This window comes from Geotrypetes seraphini, chromosome 19 (assembly GCF_902459505.1).
Source record: "Geotrypetes seraphini chromosome 19, aGeoSer1.1, whole genome shotgun sequence".
Lineage (NCBI taxonomy): Eukaryota > Metazoa > Chordata > Amphibia > Gymnophiona > Dermophiidae > Geotrypetes > Geotrypetes seraphini.
In genome coordinates, this window is record NC_047102.1 from 6,809,798 (window position 1) to 6,825,787 (window position 15,990).

At 42.4% G+C, this 15,990-nt stretch overlaps 1 protein-coding gene across 4 annotated transcripts in view; it reads right to left on the minus strand.

The window, feature by feature from the left end:
- Window positions 1-15,990, minus strand: part of ABTB2 (ankyrin repeat and BTB domain containing 2) — a 144,416-nt gene that overhangs the window by 91,078 nt on the left and 37,348 nt on the right. For 2 of the 4 annotated variants that reach the window (XM_033928496.1, XM_033928499.1), the window contains exon 1: window positions 15,881-15,983. The exons of 1 other annotated variant lie outside the window; for it this stretch is intronic. Coding sequence is in view for 1 of the 3 variants with exons in the window: in XM_033928495.1 (XP_033784386.1) it covers window positions 8,957-9,821 (865 nt within the window). In the remaining 2 variants the exon portion in view is untranslated. Of the gene's footprint in view, window positions 1-8,956; window positions 10,323-15,880; window positions 15,984-15,990 lie in introns of those variants that run through there. One more of the 4 variants, XM_033928495.1, reaches the window with a different exon arrangement.

Consider the following 15,990-nt stretch of genomic DNA (forward strand, 5'->3'; position numbering starts at 1 on the left):
AATAAGACTGATGTGCACAAAAAAAGTGTCCTCCAACTCGTCTGGTAATATGAAGATCTTTATTGTTCAAGCATCAATGACACATTCACCAACTCAATGACTCGATATGTACATGTTTCGGCCATCAGGCCTGCCTCAGGAGTCTTAAGAATTGCAAATGGTGATATACGTAGTATGCTGGCACACAAAATGGACCACAAATCAATCAAGGAAGAGTATCATATCGTATTTGGTACGAGTGCCGTGAACTGACAATCGGAGGACACTTTTTTTGTGCACATCAGTCTTATTTGGACAATTCCACTCTAGTTTTTGCAATTTTGTGCTGTTCCCCATGTTTTCAGAAATGTTCATTTTATTTGGGGTTTCTTAGCTGTGCCTTCTTTGCAACTAGTTTGTTAAGAACATGCAAGGACTTGGGACGTGTTGTTGATACTTCCCACGTCATTGCAAACGGCAGCCCATCCCTACATTCAGGTACGCGAGTTATTTCTCAGTCTAAACGGGCTCATGGTCTGAGCCTGAGACACTGAGTAAGATCACATATGTGAGCAAGAATAAATAAGTAATTGCATACAGATACTGAGCCTCAGCAGAAGTTCCCAGAACAGCCAGAAGGGAAGCCTGTGCTGGAGAAAGTTTGGGAAATAAGACTCCTGACACAAGCAGAAATGCATGAAACGCTGAAAGACAGACCCTAATCTAGAACAAGCCAAGACAGCGGGGATCATTGCTCTTTCACCTGAGAAGAAACAGGAAGGCATTTCCACTAACTAAAGACAGTCCCCGAGTTACAGACGCCCGACTTAAGTACAACTCGTTACTTAAGAACGTGGTTGAGTCTTCATTTGATTTCACTGAGCAATATGTCCAGTGGCATAGACTCCAACACTTCTGTAGCAAATATAGGAATGATGCATGGCCACATTAAGAGCAGTGTGTGGTTGTGCATGCTGTACCTTAGAGGGAACACCGGTAGGGACAGTTGGCCCTTTTGTCAGCTGGGAGCAGAGGGAAGCAGCAAGAATCTGAAAATCTACAAGTTCTGAGTTACATACAAATCTGACTTAAGAATAGCTTTAAAAACGTAACTCATTCTTAACCCGGGGACTGCCTGTTTATGACCAGTGCTAGCACCTGCCTAGTCCAGTAAAGCATCCCATTAGCAAAACTTTGTAATGGAATAACAGAGGTTGATCATATCAATCCAGGGCCTGAGGTAGAGCCAAAAATCAACCCCAAAGTGAACTCCTCTTTCAAAACATTACCCAAAGATTCTCAAATGTGGGGCAGGAGTTATAACAAGTCAGAAGCAACTCCTTCTACAGTGGAAACAGATTTTCACCCTCTACGAGCCAATTAGGCAAAGTATGTTCCGATGACGTAAACTATATAAGCTAAATCCCACACCTTAGGGTGTGTTAGTCAGAATCTGCACAAACATTCTCCGCTCCTCCTTGCCGGTGTCAGATTAAACCCTCTCTCCTTCTGCTGACATGTTTGCTACATTTATTACACATATCCAAGGCCTGAGCATGCAAGGGCTCCATAAGCTGTTTGAATAAATGGTCCATCACAAGAGCATTTTGTTGTCACTGAATGGTGCATGGAGTGGGAAAAACTGCCTGGATGCTTGCTTTCTTAGCATTACCACACATCTGGATTTGCCCGGACATGTTCTCTTTTTAGAGGGCTTGTCCAGGCATCTGGACGGCTTGTCAAAACCTGGTACTTTGGATTTTCAAAAGATCGCGTCAGGAGGGGCATACACCGAGATGAGGAGGCTGGGGCGTGGAGTGGGCGTAATAGGGCCAGATTTTGCATACATAAAATCTGGAAACCCTAGCCTTGATCTTTAGAAGTTACAAAAATATTTTGACCTGGTTTTGCTGAACATTACTCCCTTTGAGCAGTACAGCCTCCAGGAAATCCACTACTTGCCCTGGACCCAAGATTCAGAGCCAATTCCTAGTGGTCTAGAAATCTCAACCCCTTCTCGCTTTGTTCATTTTCTCTTGGGGCTCTGGTAACCCTGTTGCTATCAACAGCTCCCAGGATACTGGGAACGGTGGAGGTACCTGGATAACATAAGAAGAAGAAGCTATTTGCAATTTTGAAAACTCTCGATGTTTTGGCTATTCAACAAGTATAATAAGGACAATATTTTATATCAATATTTGCTCTCCACTTGGAAGTTTATTTTATCTTGTCGGAACTTTCATATTGTTAACTGCCCAGCACTATGGGTTAGGGAGATACCAGTGGCGTGTGGTCAGGGCCTTCAGGGGATTCGCTCCACCCCCCTAAAGGCCCCGAAAGCACTACTCTGAATTTGATTGGTTAAGCAGGCAACAGACAGTTCCTGCTCAGCCAATCAAATTCAGACCAGTACTGTCAGGGCCTTCAGGGAGTTTGGAGACTCCCCAGCCCAAGAGCCCTGCTTTTTTATTTTTTATTTTTTTGTTTGGGGGGGTTACATTTTGTTTGATGCAGTTTGACTGGTTGAGCAGGCTGCCTACTCAACAAATCAAACTGGGTCACGCAAAAAAAAATTAAAAAACAAGACTGTAGAACTGGGGATTCACTGAATCTCCTGAAAGCCCTTTCCGCATGCCACTGGCCGATACATAAAATATGTTTTTGTACTAACTACAATTTATTCTACTTTGATGCTAATGGCTAATTACTTTTAAATAGTAATTTGTCAAAGCTCTGTGTGTGGGGGGGGAGAGGGGGGTGTGCACTGCCTCCCAGAAGCTTTCTCCCACAATGCACTTCTGTGCTCACATCCTTCCCAGGACACAATGAGCCCCTTTTGCAAAGTTGCAACAGAATCCCATGCAGCAAAAGCGACAACCCATAGGGGAATCGAATGGTCTGCGTCACATTTGCTGCGTGGGAATTGTTGCCGCAGCTTTGTAAATGGGGCCCCAACGAAACCACCCATGGCTCAGTTTATAATTTTTATTCTCAAGATAAAATATTTGTCAGTTGAAGCATTTCCCTTTCAGTCTGCATCTCTCTTTCTTTGACCCTCCCTGGCTACCTTCCCTTTTTTCCTGCACCACTTGAAATGTTCCCCTTGAATACTCCCCTCCCTGGCACGACTACTGCTAGGGAGCTTGAGTTTAAGAGGAACTGAAGCCATTATATTCAATTCCGAGTGGTTCCCATGTAATCCACGAAATAATTCCAGCCAAAAAGAAAGCTGGCAAGCATCTTCTGTGTACTATTTATAAAGCTTTCTTCTAATATCCATGTGCTCATTTCAGGGTTGAGCTGAGCCAGTCTTTCAAGTGGTTCCTGTACATTTGGTTTTGCCGAGATGGATATAAGGCGACAAGGAACAAGAACAGATTAATTGGTTTCATTTATTCCAAACAGCGTTCTGGTACCATACCAGCCTCCGCCCTACTGGACTTTGCAACATCTGAATTAAAAATGTAGCCAGACTGCAAGTTTAACTCAAAGGCAAGAGCAAAATCAGTACTTTACACAAAAAACACAAGAAGGAATATCTAGCCTTTATTCAGAAGAAGATAACCAATATGGATTTAAAATATTTTCCGCAACAGCATCCAAAAAAGCAAACAGGATGCTAGGAATTATTAGGAACAGGATTGTAAATAAGACTATTATAATGCCCTTATATCGCTCCATGGTGTGACATCACTTTGAATATTGCGTTCAGGTCTGTTCCCCATATCTCAAAAAAGATATAGCCGAATTAGAAAAGGTTTAGAGAAGAGCAACCAAGGGGATGGAACTCCTCTCATATGAGGTTAAGGCTCTTTTGCTTGGAAAAGAGACAGCTGAGGCAGGATATGATTGAGGTCGACAAAATCCTGAATGGTATTGCACGAGTAAAAGTGAATAGATTTTTCACTCTTTCAAAAAGTACAAGGACCAGGGAGTCACTCAAGTTACAGGGAAATAATTTTAAAACAAAGAGGGGGGAATTTTTTTTTCACTCGAAGGATAGTTAAGCTCCGCAACTCATTGGCAGAGGATGCGGTAACAGCAGTTAGTACGTCTCGGTTGCAAAAAGGTTTGGACAAGTTCCTGGAGGAAAAGTCCATGGTCTGCTATTGAGATGGACATGGAGGAAGCCACTGCTTGTCCTAGATTGGTAGCATGGAATTTTGCTATTCTTTGGGTTTTCGCCAGGAACTTGTGAATCAGGATACTGGGCTAGATGGACCATTGGTCTGACCCAGTATGGACATTCTTATGTGAAACTTGAACCAAGTATAGGATAATCAAGCCATTGTGACATCACTGGTGAAGTTGGCATTGGTGGAATGAGGCATTATGACATCACAATCTCAGCTCTGGAATGTTGCTACTATTTGAGATCCTGCCAGGTACTTGTGACCTGGATTGGCCACTGCTGGAAAAAGGATATTTAGCTAGATGGACCATTGGCTGTTCTTATGTACAAGAAGACAGACAGTCCCTGGATAAGTAAGGTGAACAATTAAATGCTTAAATGGTTATAACAGAATTATCTATTTAATACAAAGCAGTACAACAATGGTTATAAGAAAAATTCCCACTCCCTTTTGAAGGCCAACTCCAGAACCGTAGCCCTTCCACTTACTGGCATCGACAGACAAGACAGACTTACTTTTCTCATTCATTTTTCTATACCGTTCTCCCAGGAGAACCCAGAACAGTTTACATGAATTTATTCAGGTACTCAAGCATTTTCCCTATCTAACGTACCTGGGGCAATGGGGGGATTAAGTGACTGGCCCAGGGTCACAAGGAGCAGCGTGGGTTTGAACCCGCAACCTCAGGGTGCTGAGGCTGTAGCTTTAACCAGAAATTGTAGCTATTTATTAAATTCAGCAGTCCTTATAAGAAAATAAGAATAGCCTTACTGGGTTAGACCAATGGTCCATCAAGCCCAGTAGCCCGTTCTCATGGTGGCCAATCCAGGTCCCTAGTACCTGGCTAAAACCCAAGGAGTAGCAACATTTAGAGGGGGCAGGTAAGAAGCCTTTTGAATAATCAAAAATAAATATGGCTAGCTTGAAAACCTGACCCGATTCCGACCCTTGCGAATTGAAAGTGAATGCCATTGTGTTAGAGGCTCCAGTGAATCCCGTATCTTGTTACAGACTTTTATATCATGTCTAATAGATGAATATATTTCTGATCTAGAATGCCCTCCCTACAGAGGTAATGACAAAAACATTAGCGGAAATCATAATTAAAAAAAAAGATGTAGGGTAAACACAAGAGGATCCCTAGAGGCAAAAGGAGAGACATGAAGCACTGGGGGTGACCTGCAAGCTCAGCACTTACACCACCGGACGTATGAGGAAGTGTTTGACGTAACTTACAGGAGCAGCAGTTATAAGAATAAAACCAATGGCCCTGTGAGACAGCCCTAAAAGATGATGGCACTATCAAGTGAGAAGCCCAGGAGAAGGGTACATACATTTAGAAAATTGGGCATATAAATTCTAATTGTCAATTAAACTGTGCGTGCAACTTATCCGTTACCCCCCTGTGCGTTAACCACATGACTCTGGATTCTGCCAGAGCAGAGACTGGCTTTTAAAACCATCACAGTTTGTCAACTTTATATTAAAAGAAAAAAAAAAAAAGAAAAAGGTATAAAAATCAATCTACGTGAAACTGGCTGTGATGGTTTCATCCCATGTTTGGTTTGGTTTATTTATAATCCGCCTTATACACGGCAAAGAACGTCAACACATTCATAAAGCCGCTGCGTTTACATTTGCCAGAATCAAAACCATATAATAAATCTTAACATTGTAAATCAGTGTCTCGCAAACTTTACGAGCTGTGACACACTAAACTGGCGGCCGTGGCTCAGGGGCACTCGGAAGTGCGCGGATGACAATGCAACGATATTGCACATGCGCTAATCAAGCTTAATACAAAGAAACATGTCTAAATTTCTATCAGTTTAGTGAGAAGACCTCAGTGCGCATTGATAAGTCAGACAAACGTACAAAACATTTACTACTTCAACCCGTGTACGAGATCAAGCTGAAATGCACCACACCATCATGGAGTCTTCCTTTGTGCATATAATGTGAACAGTGCAAACACACAATCGATTATAAGAAAATGAAAAAAACGCGCCACCCAATTTGGTAAACAGATGACTGCACAGCCCTTATCTCAATGTGGAGAGCCAGTTAACGAACCGTGGTACTTCCAGAGGGAAAAAAAAAATCAGATTGGCCGTTTCAGTTCATATTGCTGTCCGTCTGCAAGAAACGGTGGTGGTTCAACTGAAGTTCAGTTTCAGAACCACCTCTTGCTATAAGAACCGGCTCTCCGCATTGAGATAAGTTTTGTACATTTGTCTGACTTTTTTTGGTTTAGTTTGGATATAATCCGCCTTGAACCGCAAGGTAATGGCGGAATAGAAATCACTAATGTAATGTAATGTAATGACTTATCAATCCACACTGAGGTCTTCTCACTAAATTGATAGAAATTTAGACATGTTTCTTTATAGTAAGCTTGATTATTTTATTTATTTTTATTTCTTCTATATCGCTATACCGTGAAGTTCGAAGCGGTTTACAATAAAGATATATTTTGACAGTACATGGGATATAAGTGGGTTACAGTAAAGATATATTTTGTCAGTGCATAGGATACAAGTGGGTTACAATACAAGTGGTTTACTATAAAGGTGCATTTTGTCAGTGCATGGGATACATGATGGAAAGTATAAGTTAATTTCAAACCTTGGATTGGGGGCGAGGTGTGGAAGAGGGTCATGGCGAGGAAGAGTTGGGTATGGGAATTTAGATTAGCGCATGTGTGACCCATTTTGCTAAACAATAGTACTCCAAGAACGATTTTCCTACTACTTCCTGTTGAGGGTAGCATTCTGGTCTGATCACGTGGAGACAAACTGGGTCTGAGAACATTCAAACATTTTCTCAAGCTCCTGGAAAGCAAGCGAGTTGCCGCAATGGAGTCATGGAAAGTAATGTCCCCTGTCACAATAAATTTAAGGAACTATTTCCTTATGGAAACCCACTAAGAGCACGGTGGAAATCGGCTACTAATATGATGCACAGGTTCCCGTCTACTCTGCAGAAACTGGATCAGATTTCAGGATTACTTACCGACAGCCCTTTTGGTAAATTTCATGGAAAGCTATTGAATCCTAATAACTTTCAAACATAAGTAATTCATGATGTTTCTAAAAGCCTGTTTCATCTCCTCTGAGAGGACTCATTAATGAATCAGCTGATTTGCTGTTTTAATGGTCTCTTTGATTCTCTACCACACACAGCTGCAATGCAATGGGAAAGGAATTGGCGATTTTGTTGGTAAAAACAAACAAAAACACCCCAAATTAGTTTATTTATTTGTATCCCGCCTTTCCCAAAGCGGGTCACAACAAAATACAAACATACACGACAATAATATCAACCATCATAACAAACATACACAACAATAATGTCAAACTTCATAAAAATCTCAAAAAGGCTACCAAGGCCTACCCTAAATACATATCATTCATCTTATAAAAAAAAGATGTTTACCCTATTTTTAATCACAATATTCCAGTGTCTGATGACAGAGGAACTGGGATAGAGATTATCATTCAGTGGGTATGAGGGGACAGATTATTTGCATGAGCAAATAAGATCGGTAAAAGTTGCTCACAGCTTGACCCTTCTGACTGGATGCAGCTATTTAGAGCAGAAAGGTTCTGCGCATGCATGGACTATGCCACTTCAATAGAGAGATTGTACGCACTGATCTCGTCATATGAGCTCCAAAGTTCAATGTCTCGTCTCCCAATTATTACCATATATACTTGAACATAAACCGTTTTAAGCTCCCCTGGGAGAACAGTATAGAAAATTGAATAAAATAGTGTGAAATTTTCAGCCTCTGATAACCAGAGCTGGTATTGTGACATCATAATGCCTCATTCCACCAATAAGAGTCAACCTCATCAGTGATGTCACAATGGCTTCATTGTCCTAGACTTGGCTCACGTTTACTACCTTTTGATTTCTAGAGTGATGCAGTGGTTAAAGCTACCGCCTTAGCACCCTGAGGTTGTAGGTTCAAACCCCACACTGCTCCTTATGACCCTGGGTAAGTCACTGAATCCCCCCCTTGCCCCAGGTACATTAGATAGATTGCGAGGCCGTCGGGACAGACAGGAAAAAATACTGAATACTGGAGTACCTGAATAAATTCATGTAAACCGTTCCAAGCTCCCCTGGGAGAACGGTATAGAAAAATAAATAAAGCGAGACTTGAAGATTCTCTGATCTTTTCAACCTAAACTAACTCTGTAATTGTTATAATAATATTCAGGCTATTGGCCAAAGATTTTCATGTGCTTTTCCAAACATTGCATCAATCTGCTTCTAAAAAGTCATTACCACAATAATATCTCCTCAACTTTGTAAAATAGCCCACTTTAGGGTACTTTGCTTCCCCCCGGTAAAGAATAGCTTTAGAATAGGGCTCCCGATTGGTTCTGGGAACATAATTTAATATAGAGTAAACCAATAGCCCCTAGGAAAACACTAGCTCTAGTGGGAGGTAAGGGCTGAGCTGATGATGTCATTAACATTTCTCCTATGTTTTCAGAGCAGTTTCCAACTGCTGCTACTACAGAATAACACTTTTGTTTAACAGCCAAAACAAAGTTGCCAGCGGGATCGGAACAAACTCTGAGAATAATCGAATGTTTCTCTCAGCACTTCTCTGCATTTTTCTTCTAGAGATCTTATTGTCTACACTATGCAGAATACATGGTGTACACATAAATATTAAAAATTGCATCCAGCTAAATAATGAATGAAACAGAGTGTGACTGATCTTGCTAGGTTGATAAATATGTGGGCAATTAAAAAAAATTGCAGGGAACAAGTTCAATGTAATGTCAGAATATTCAATATATGTAGTAATATTATATCATGGATCTTACCATTAGCATTTTTCCCACAAATGAGATGCTCGTAAGGCTGTAATACTCCCCAGAGCTCAGCATCATTATTGATAACCATCTCTAGAGTATCAACAGAAACTTCTCCACCTCCTCCATCAGGGTTCTGACTTGCAAGGACTCGGACCTGGATCTCCACAATAAGGTTCTCCATACAAGACACCAAAGAGATAGCGGCATACTCATGAACTCTCATAGAGATCCTGGTGTCCACCATCCACCTGAAAAACCTCCCCACCGAGAGTGTAAGGCCTGAGCGGGCTGACTTGCCTTTTCGCAGTCCTTCCCCAGCACTCATGCTATAAAGAGACAGCGCCTTGACTGTAGCCAGGACACAGCTCTCAGCCAGTGCCCAGCTTAGGATGAGTCTCATGGCAGTTTGAATCTCAAATTTGGTGCATTTGGAATGCATTACACTCAGACGCTGGGCCTCCCTGGAGATCCTGATCAGCGCTCTCCTCAGCAACACAGACAACCTACCGATGGCCTCCTGGGAAAAGGCTCTAGGATGTCCCTCTCCCATCCCTTTTTGGAGAACTTTCCCAATATCTTCATCAGTCCATGGGAAGTCCTCTAGCTCTGGAAGCTTGGGGCACTTTGAAAAAATTTCTGCTAGTTCTGGGTCTTCCAAAAGGACAGTGTTCACCGTGTCCCAGCTGTTGTTCCTACTGTTCATGGATCCAGAATAATACCACCACTTGCCCCTTTGCTGGGAGGATGCGAATGCCTGGGAGTTGGATTTGGAAGAAGAGAGGCTAAGGGACCGGCAGGAATCTTCTGCCCCATAACCAGAATCCAGGGTCAAATCCTCCAGGGTCTTCAAAGCTGAGCTATATATTCCAGCCATAGGAACAGATCTTGCTCCAGTTTTACCAAAGACCACCACAGGGTAAATAACACCAGACGCAACTCTGGCTTGCTTCTCAATCCCACTCGGTGAAATTTGCAAAGTGTTCTACAATACGGAGCAATTGGCTACACACAGCCTCAATCTTACAGGAAACCTCAGGCAGCAGTCATCGGCACTTTTCTCCATCTTATGGGGACACCGGTATCTTGAAATTTACTGCCCAGTGGGTCCCAGTGAAGGAGGAAACAAGTAGAAACACCACCAGTCTGTTAAAGTGACAGCAGGATGACTCTACAACTGTCACTAGCTCCAAATGTGGGACGCCAGAAAACAAATTAGAAGCTGCACCGTGCAACGAGCATGCAGGAGCATCTCCAGCAAAGCAGGGTCCTTCTCTCACATGCTTTCCAGCAAGGGCAGCCCCCAAGCCTCTCGGCAAGAAAACAGAAGGGGGAGCAGCGTGGAGATGAAAAAGATCAATTCCCCAGCCAGAGAAGCTCTCAACAAAAACTTACCTCAGCTAACTCTTTGCAGACAGTATGCAAATAGGTCTGCGGCAGCCAACCAATCGGCTCCTCCTCCCCTGGTCCCGACCAGTGAAATCCAACCTGGCCTGCAAATATGAATTGGGAGAGACCAGAGCTTTCCGAGCTTCAGAGTGGGTTGGCTCCCAGTTAACTCTTTGCAACCTTCCTGGCTTATTAGATTTGCACAGATAATTCACCCTGGCTTTTCAGTATTGACTTTTAGACAGACCACCTGAGAAACAACATATCCCCTACTGTTTTGAATAAAAGAGCTTATGCACCCAGCAGTGAAAATGAATAAAAGTTGGTTGAAGCTTCTGGAGTGTGAAGAATTTGACTTTGCATACTAGGTCTGATTACAAGCAAGCACATTTCATGTCGCAGAAGATATAGGTTTATATATATTATAACATTTGCTAGGCTGCCTTTCAAAAAACATCAAAGTGCTATAAACTTAGGCAAAAAATAAACAATAAATCTCACAGAAGCAAAACAATGTTGCTTCATACATTTTTAAAGATCTGTTGTGAATAAATACCAGCCAGCCAACAGACAGCTTTAATTTTCCAGTCGTTTAGAAAACAGATCATCAGCCCTTCTAATCTCTTGCTCAAAGGATTCTTCACATAGTGACAGGCAACGCTCAGTAAGCCCCCATCATAAATTTACTAGGGTGGTTTATATTTCTTTAAAAGCAATAGTTATTGTTTCTGGTCATGCAAATGCAGGTTCAGTTGCGAGTCTGCTAGTGAGAGGGGGAAGCCACCGCTTGTCCCTGGGATCGGTAGCCTGGAATCTTGCTATTCTTTGGGATTCTGCATGGAATGTTTCTACTATAGGTACTTGTAACCTGGACTGGCCAATGTTGGAAACAGAATACTGACCTAGACGGACCCTTGGTCTGACCCAGCACAGCTATTCTTATGCCCTTACAAGTACAAGACAAATGGAAGGTGTATCAAATCTCTTATTCTACTTCAAAGCACCTTCCGATGTTATAAGTATTGGCCGATATTTAGGGTTACCATACTTTTATAACGCTAAAATCCGGACATGTGGCCCCTACCCCGCCCCATTCCATCCAAGTCACGCGCCATTCCGCCCCACCCCCAAATCTCTTCTCCTTGAGCTTGGAGCCGCATCTGGAGGGCTTCCGATTATGCACTGGTGTAATACAATGACATCACACGCACCTGTGCACGCATGTGATGGCATCGTGTCACCTCCGTGTTTGCTTGGAGGCCCTTCAAACGCAGCCCCGAACTTGAGAAACTGGACAAGCTGCTGCCGTTTAAAAATCTGTCCGGACACTTAGACCAGGCCTCTAAAAAGAGGCCATGTCCGACATCTGGTGACCCTACCAGTAGATTCAAAAGATTTTTTATACTCCTGCCTTCAGATTTCGGCTTCAAAACTGATCTAAGAACATAAGCAATGCCTCCGCTGGGTCAGACCAGAGGTCCATCGTGCCCAGCAGTCCGCTCACGCGGTGGCCCAACAGGTCCAGGACCTGTGCAGTAATCCTCTATCTATACCCCTCTATCCCCTTTTCCAGCAGGAAATTGTCCAATCCTTTCTTGAACCCCAGGACCATACTCTGCCCTATTACGCTCTCTGGAAGCGCATTCCAGGTGTCCACCACACGTTGGGTAAATTTACTAGGGCTGAGGGCATAAGTTTATACTCAAACTTTCACTACACTCCTAAATATAAGCGTGTAAAAAGTGGGTGTTGACAGGAGCAGATTTAGGGTGGGGAAAAGAAGTTAGGTGCTTAGCCGCGATTTCCAGCCCTGATTTCAGTCAAGGAAAATTAATTGTAGGCCCTCATTTATAAGTATAACCTTTACGCTCCTAAATTAAGATGAATTTTCAATTAAACCTTACCCGCCCTTTTACAAAAGCGTAGGGCTGGCTGAGGCAGCAACAGCTCTAACACTCATAGGAATTCTATGAGCATTGGCGCTGTTCCCACCGCAGTCGGCACTAAAAAACCACGCTAAGCTTTTGCAAAAGGGAGTTAGGTTCCTAAGACTCGAGGAATCTCTGGTCTTTTCAAACTGAACTAACTCTACAGCTGTTATAATAATATTCAAACTATTGATCAAACAAACCTTTCAGTAAGAAGCATTTTTTCCAAACATTCCACTAGTCTGCCTCTGAAAGTCATTACCACAATGCAATCCTCCGCTTTGTAAAATAGTCCACCCCTCTGTAAAATTGTGTTCTTATATAACAAAGGACATAGTACTACTTGAAAGGGTCCAGAGAAGAGCGACAAAAATGGTTAAGGGACTGGAGGAGTTGCCGTAAAATGAGAGGCTAGAGAAACTGGGCCTCTTCTCCCTTGAAAAGAGGAGACTGAGAGGGGACATGATCGAAACATTCAAGATATTGAAGGGAATAGACTTAGCAGATAAAAACAGATTGTTCACCCTCTCCAAGGTAGGGAGAACGAGAGGGCACTCTCTAAAGTTGAAAGGGGATAGATTCCGTAGAAACGTAAGGAAGTTCTTCTTTACCCAGAGAGTGGTAGAAATCTGGAACGCTCCAGGGATTCAAGACAAAGTAGATAAGGGCAGGTTGTTCACCCTCTCCAAGGTGGAGAGAACGAGAGGGCACTCTCTAAAGTTGAAAGGGGATAGATTCCGTAGAAACGTAAGGAAGTTCTTCTTCACCCAGAGAGTGGTAGAAATCTGAAACGCTCTTCCGGAGGCTGTTATAGGGTAAAGCATCCTTCAGGGATTCAAGGAAAGGTTGGATAAGTTCCTGTTGGACTAGAACATACGCAGGTAAGGCTAGACTTAAGGAGGGCACTGGTCTTTGACCAAGGGCCGCCACGTGAGCGGACTGCTGGGCACAGTGGACCACTGGTCTTACCCAGCAGCGGCAAATCTTATGTTCTTATGATATAGAATAGGGCTCTTGACGGGTTTAGAATGAACCAATACCCCCTATGGAAAACACTAGTTCTTGTGGGAGGTAAGAGCCGAGCTGATGATGTCATTAACATTTCTCCTGAGTTTTCAGAGCAGTTTCCAATTGCAGCTACTACACAATGACACTTTTGTTTAACAGCAAAACAAAGTTGCCAGCGCTATCAGAACAAACTCTGATGAGAATATTTCTCTCAGCCCTAGTCCGATAAGCACGTTACACTCTCTTATTTGTGCATTTTTCCTCAGACACTTAATCTTCACGTGGGCCAGAAGCTTTTTGCCTGTTCCCTGGAGCCTCCAGTTCAATCATAGCTAGTAATTATTATGAATCATTTCTATTACTTTATGGCTTATGATTAGAGCACCATCTTCTGATATAAAAGGGAAAGTTCATAAAACAACAGAGAGGTCTTTCAGCAGTTTCAATGCTGGACTCTGTCTGGTCACCAGTATTTGTTTAAATAAATGAATTCACAAAATCCTAAATTTCCCCCACCTTTCTCGGCCATGGCCTTACATGCCTAACTTAAATCCTTATTTTTAAGGTCTACCTGGTCAGGACTAGATTCCAAGCTCCAGAAACTAGGGACTGTCAATTATATAGTTTCAAGTTCAAGTTTAATAGATTTTGATTTTTACGCAATATCATATATTTCGATGCGTATTACATGTTTCCAATATATAAAAAGAGAGCAGGGTGGACAAAATAAAATAAGACAAGACATTACATACAAATCATTTTGTTCTATTACAAATTAGTCCAAACTGGTACAAATGGGTAATGGGAAGAAATACAATTTATAAAAAAAAAAAGAAACATGTAAGGTTTGAACACAAAGGATGAGATCATTTAAGAAGAAGTATAGAATGAATTGATTGAGATGCTTTAATCATTTGTAATGAATTCAGTCAGAATATGAGGATATTGTTTAGATCAGGGCTGCCCAAGTCTGGTCCTCGAGATCTACTGGCAGGCCAGGTTTTCATGATATCCACAATGAATATGCATGAGAGAGATTTGCCTGCATTGCCTTCTTGGTATGCAAATCTCTCTCTCATGCATATTCATTGCGGATATACTGAAAACCTGGCCTGCCAGTAGATCTCGAGGCCCGGACTTGGGCAGCCCTGGTTTAGATTAATTGAACAGTCTATATATTAACAGCCTTTTTTTTAAGAAAAAAAGATTTTTAAAAAATGCTTACAGTTTCAATTTGATGACCTATTCATTTAATCCATTGCGGTCAAGATATTGTGTTTACTTGAATGTTCTATCTACATATATATGTATATTTATGTGGATTTATTTATTTAAAAAACTTCTAACCTACATTATTTGTAAATTATAAGCAGGTTACAAAAATGCACATATATCATCATCAAAACAAACTAGAAAAGCCACAAACAGCCATGTGAAGGGCAAGTCTATTACGATATTTGTCACCTAACAATAGGTACCAACCGTGCACATAGGTTACAGAATAATAGCACTTATGGTAAGTGCACAACTGGTACCACTAATTAGCAATTTTGGCCCAGATTCTCTAATCAGCGCAGTATCAATCACACAAAGATAGGCCAGGGTTTTCAAGGCCTAAATTTCTGGCGATTCGGGTGCTGCTTGTTTAGACGCCGGTAGGCACTTTGAATTTATACTTAAGTTGCATTTCAAATGGCGTTTCCCTCTTAACTTAATCACCTAAGTTAAGGCACTGTTCTGTAACATATGCACCAACATCAGTTTGCATGTAAGTGTGAGAGGGTGTAAACATGGACAGAATATGGACGGGTCATAGGTGTGGCTCTGGAATACTATATGTTATGTGTACTTCAGGGTACAATTAGGTGCCAATAGTTATAACTGTCAGTGCCTAATTTTAGGCGCACCAAGGCCAACCTACACTAGTATGGTATATCAACATCCTGGTGCTAAGCGTTTGGCATTGGGGTTCCTAAATCTTGCCATTTCATAGTTCACAACTCAACAAAGAATCTGAGATTGGGGCGATAAACATCAAAAGCAAAATAGCCCAAAGCCTCTTAAAACGAGAAAGCTAAGTTTCTTCCTAACTAGAAAACTAAGCAGAACTACTGAATGAATACTTCTGCTCGGTCTTCACCAGCGAGGCACCGGGGCACGGTCCGCAGTTGCAGGCAAGGCCCAGCGTGGAAGACCCGTTTCAGAATTTCGAGTTCACACCTGGCGACGTCTACTACGAACTGGCAAGACTCAAGGTGAACAAAGCCATGGGACCGGACAATCTACACCCCAGGGTGCTCAGTGAGCTGAAAGACAGCAAAGCCAGGTGCTTGAGCAGCCCTATATTTAGCACATTTCCTTACATTAAACGTAGCATCCCAATAAATTGGAAAAGATGTCAATTATAATTGTAAAGAAGCCTGTTCCTGAGAGAGAATACAGAACCTAATGCTGGAATGAAATACAAATGCCAAGTTACCCAGCTCCAGGCCAGTCCTGCCTTTCTGGCCAGATTGCCAATGGGCAGGAGCAGGGACTACATATCCCACACTGCTTTGGGATGCCAGTGCAAAACCAGGACTGGCAGCTCTTTTGCAAATACTGTACTTACAGGGCTGCTCATTTGAAAGCCTTCTCCCTCTCGCCCTCCTCCGGGCTTGGGCACTGCGTTCAGAGCAGAGAAACCTTAGAGAAGGCGACTGAACGCGCTTCGACTCCCCT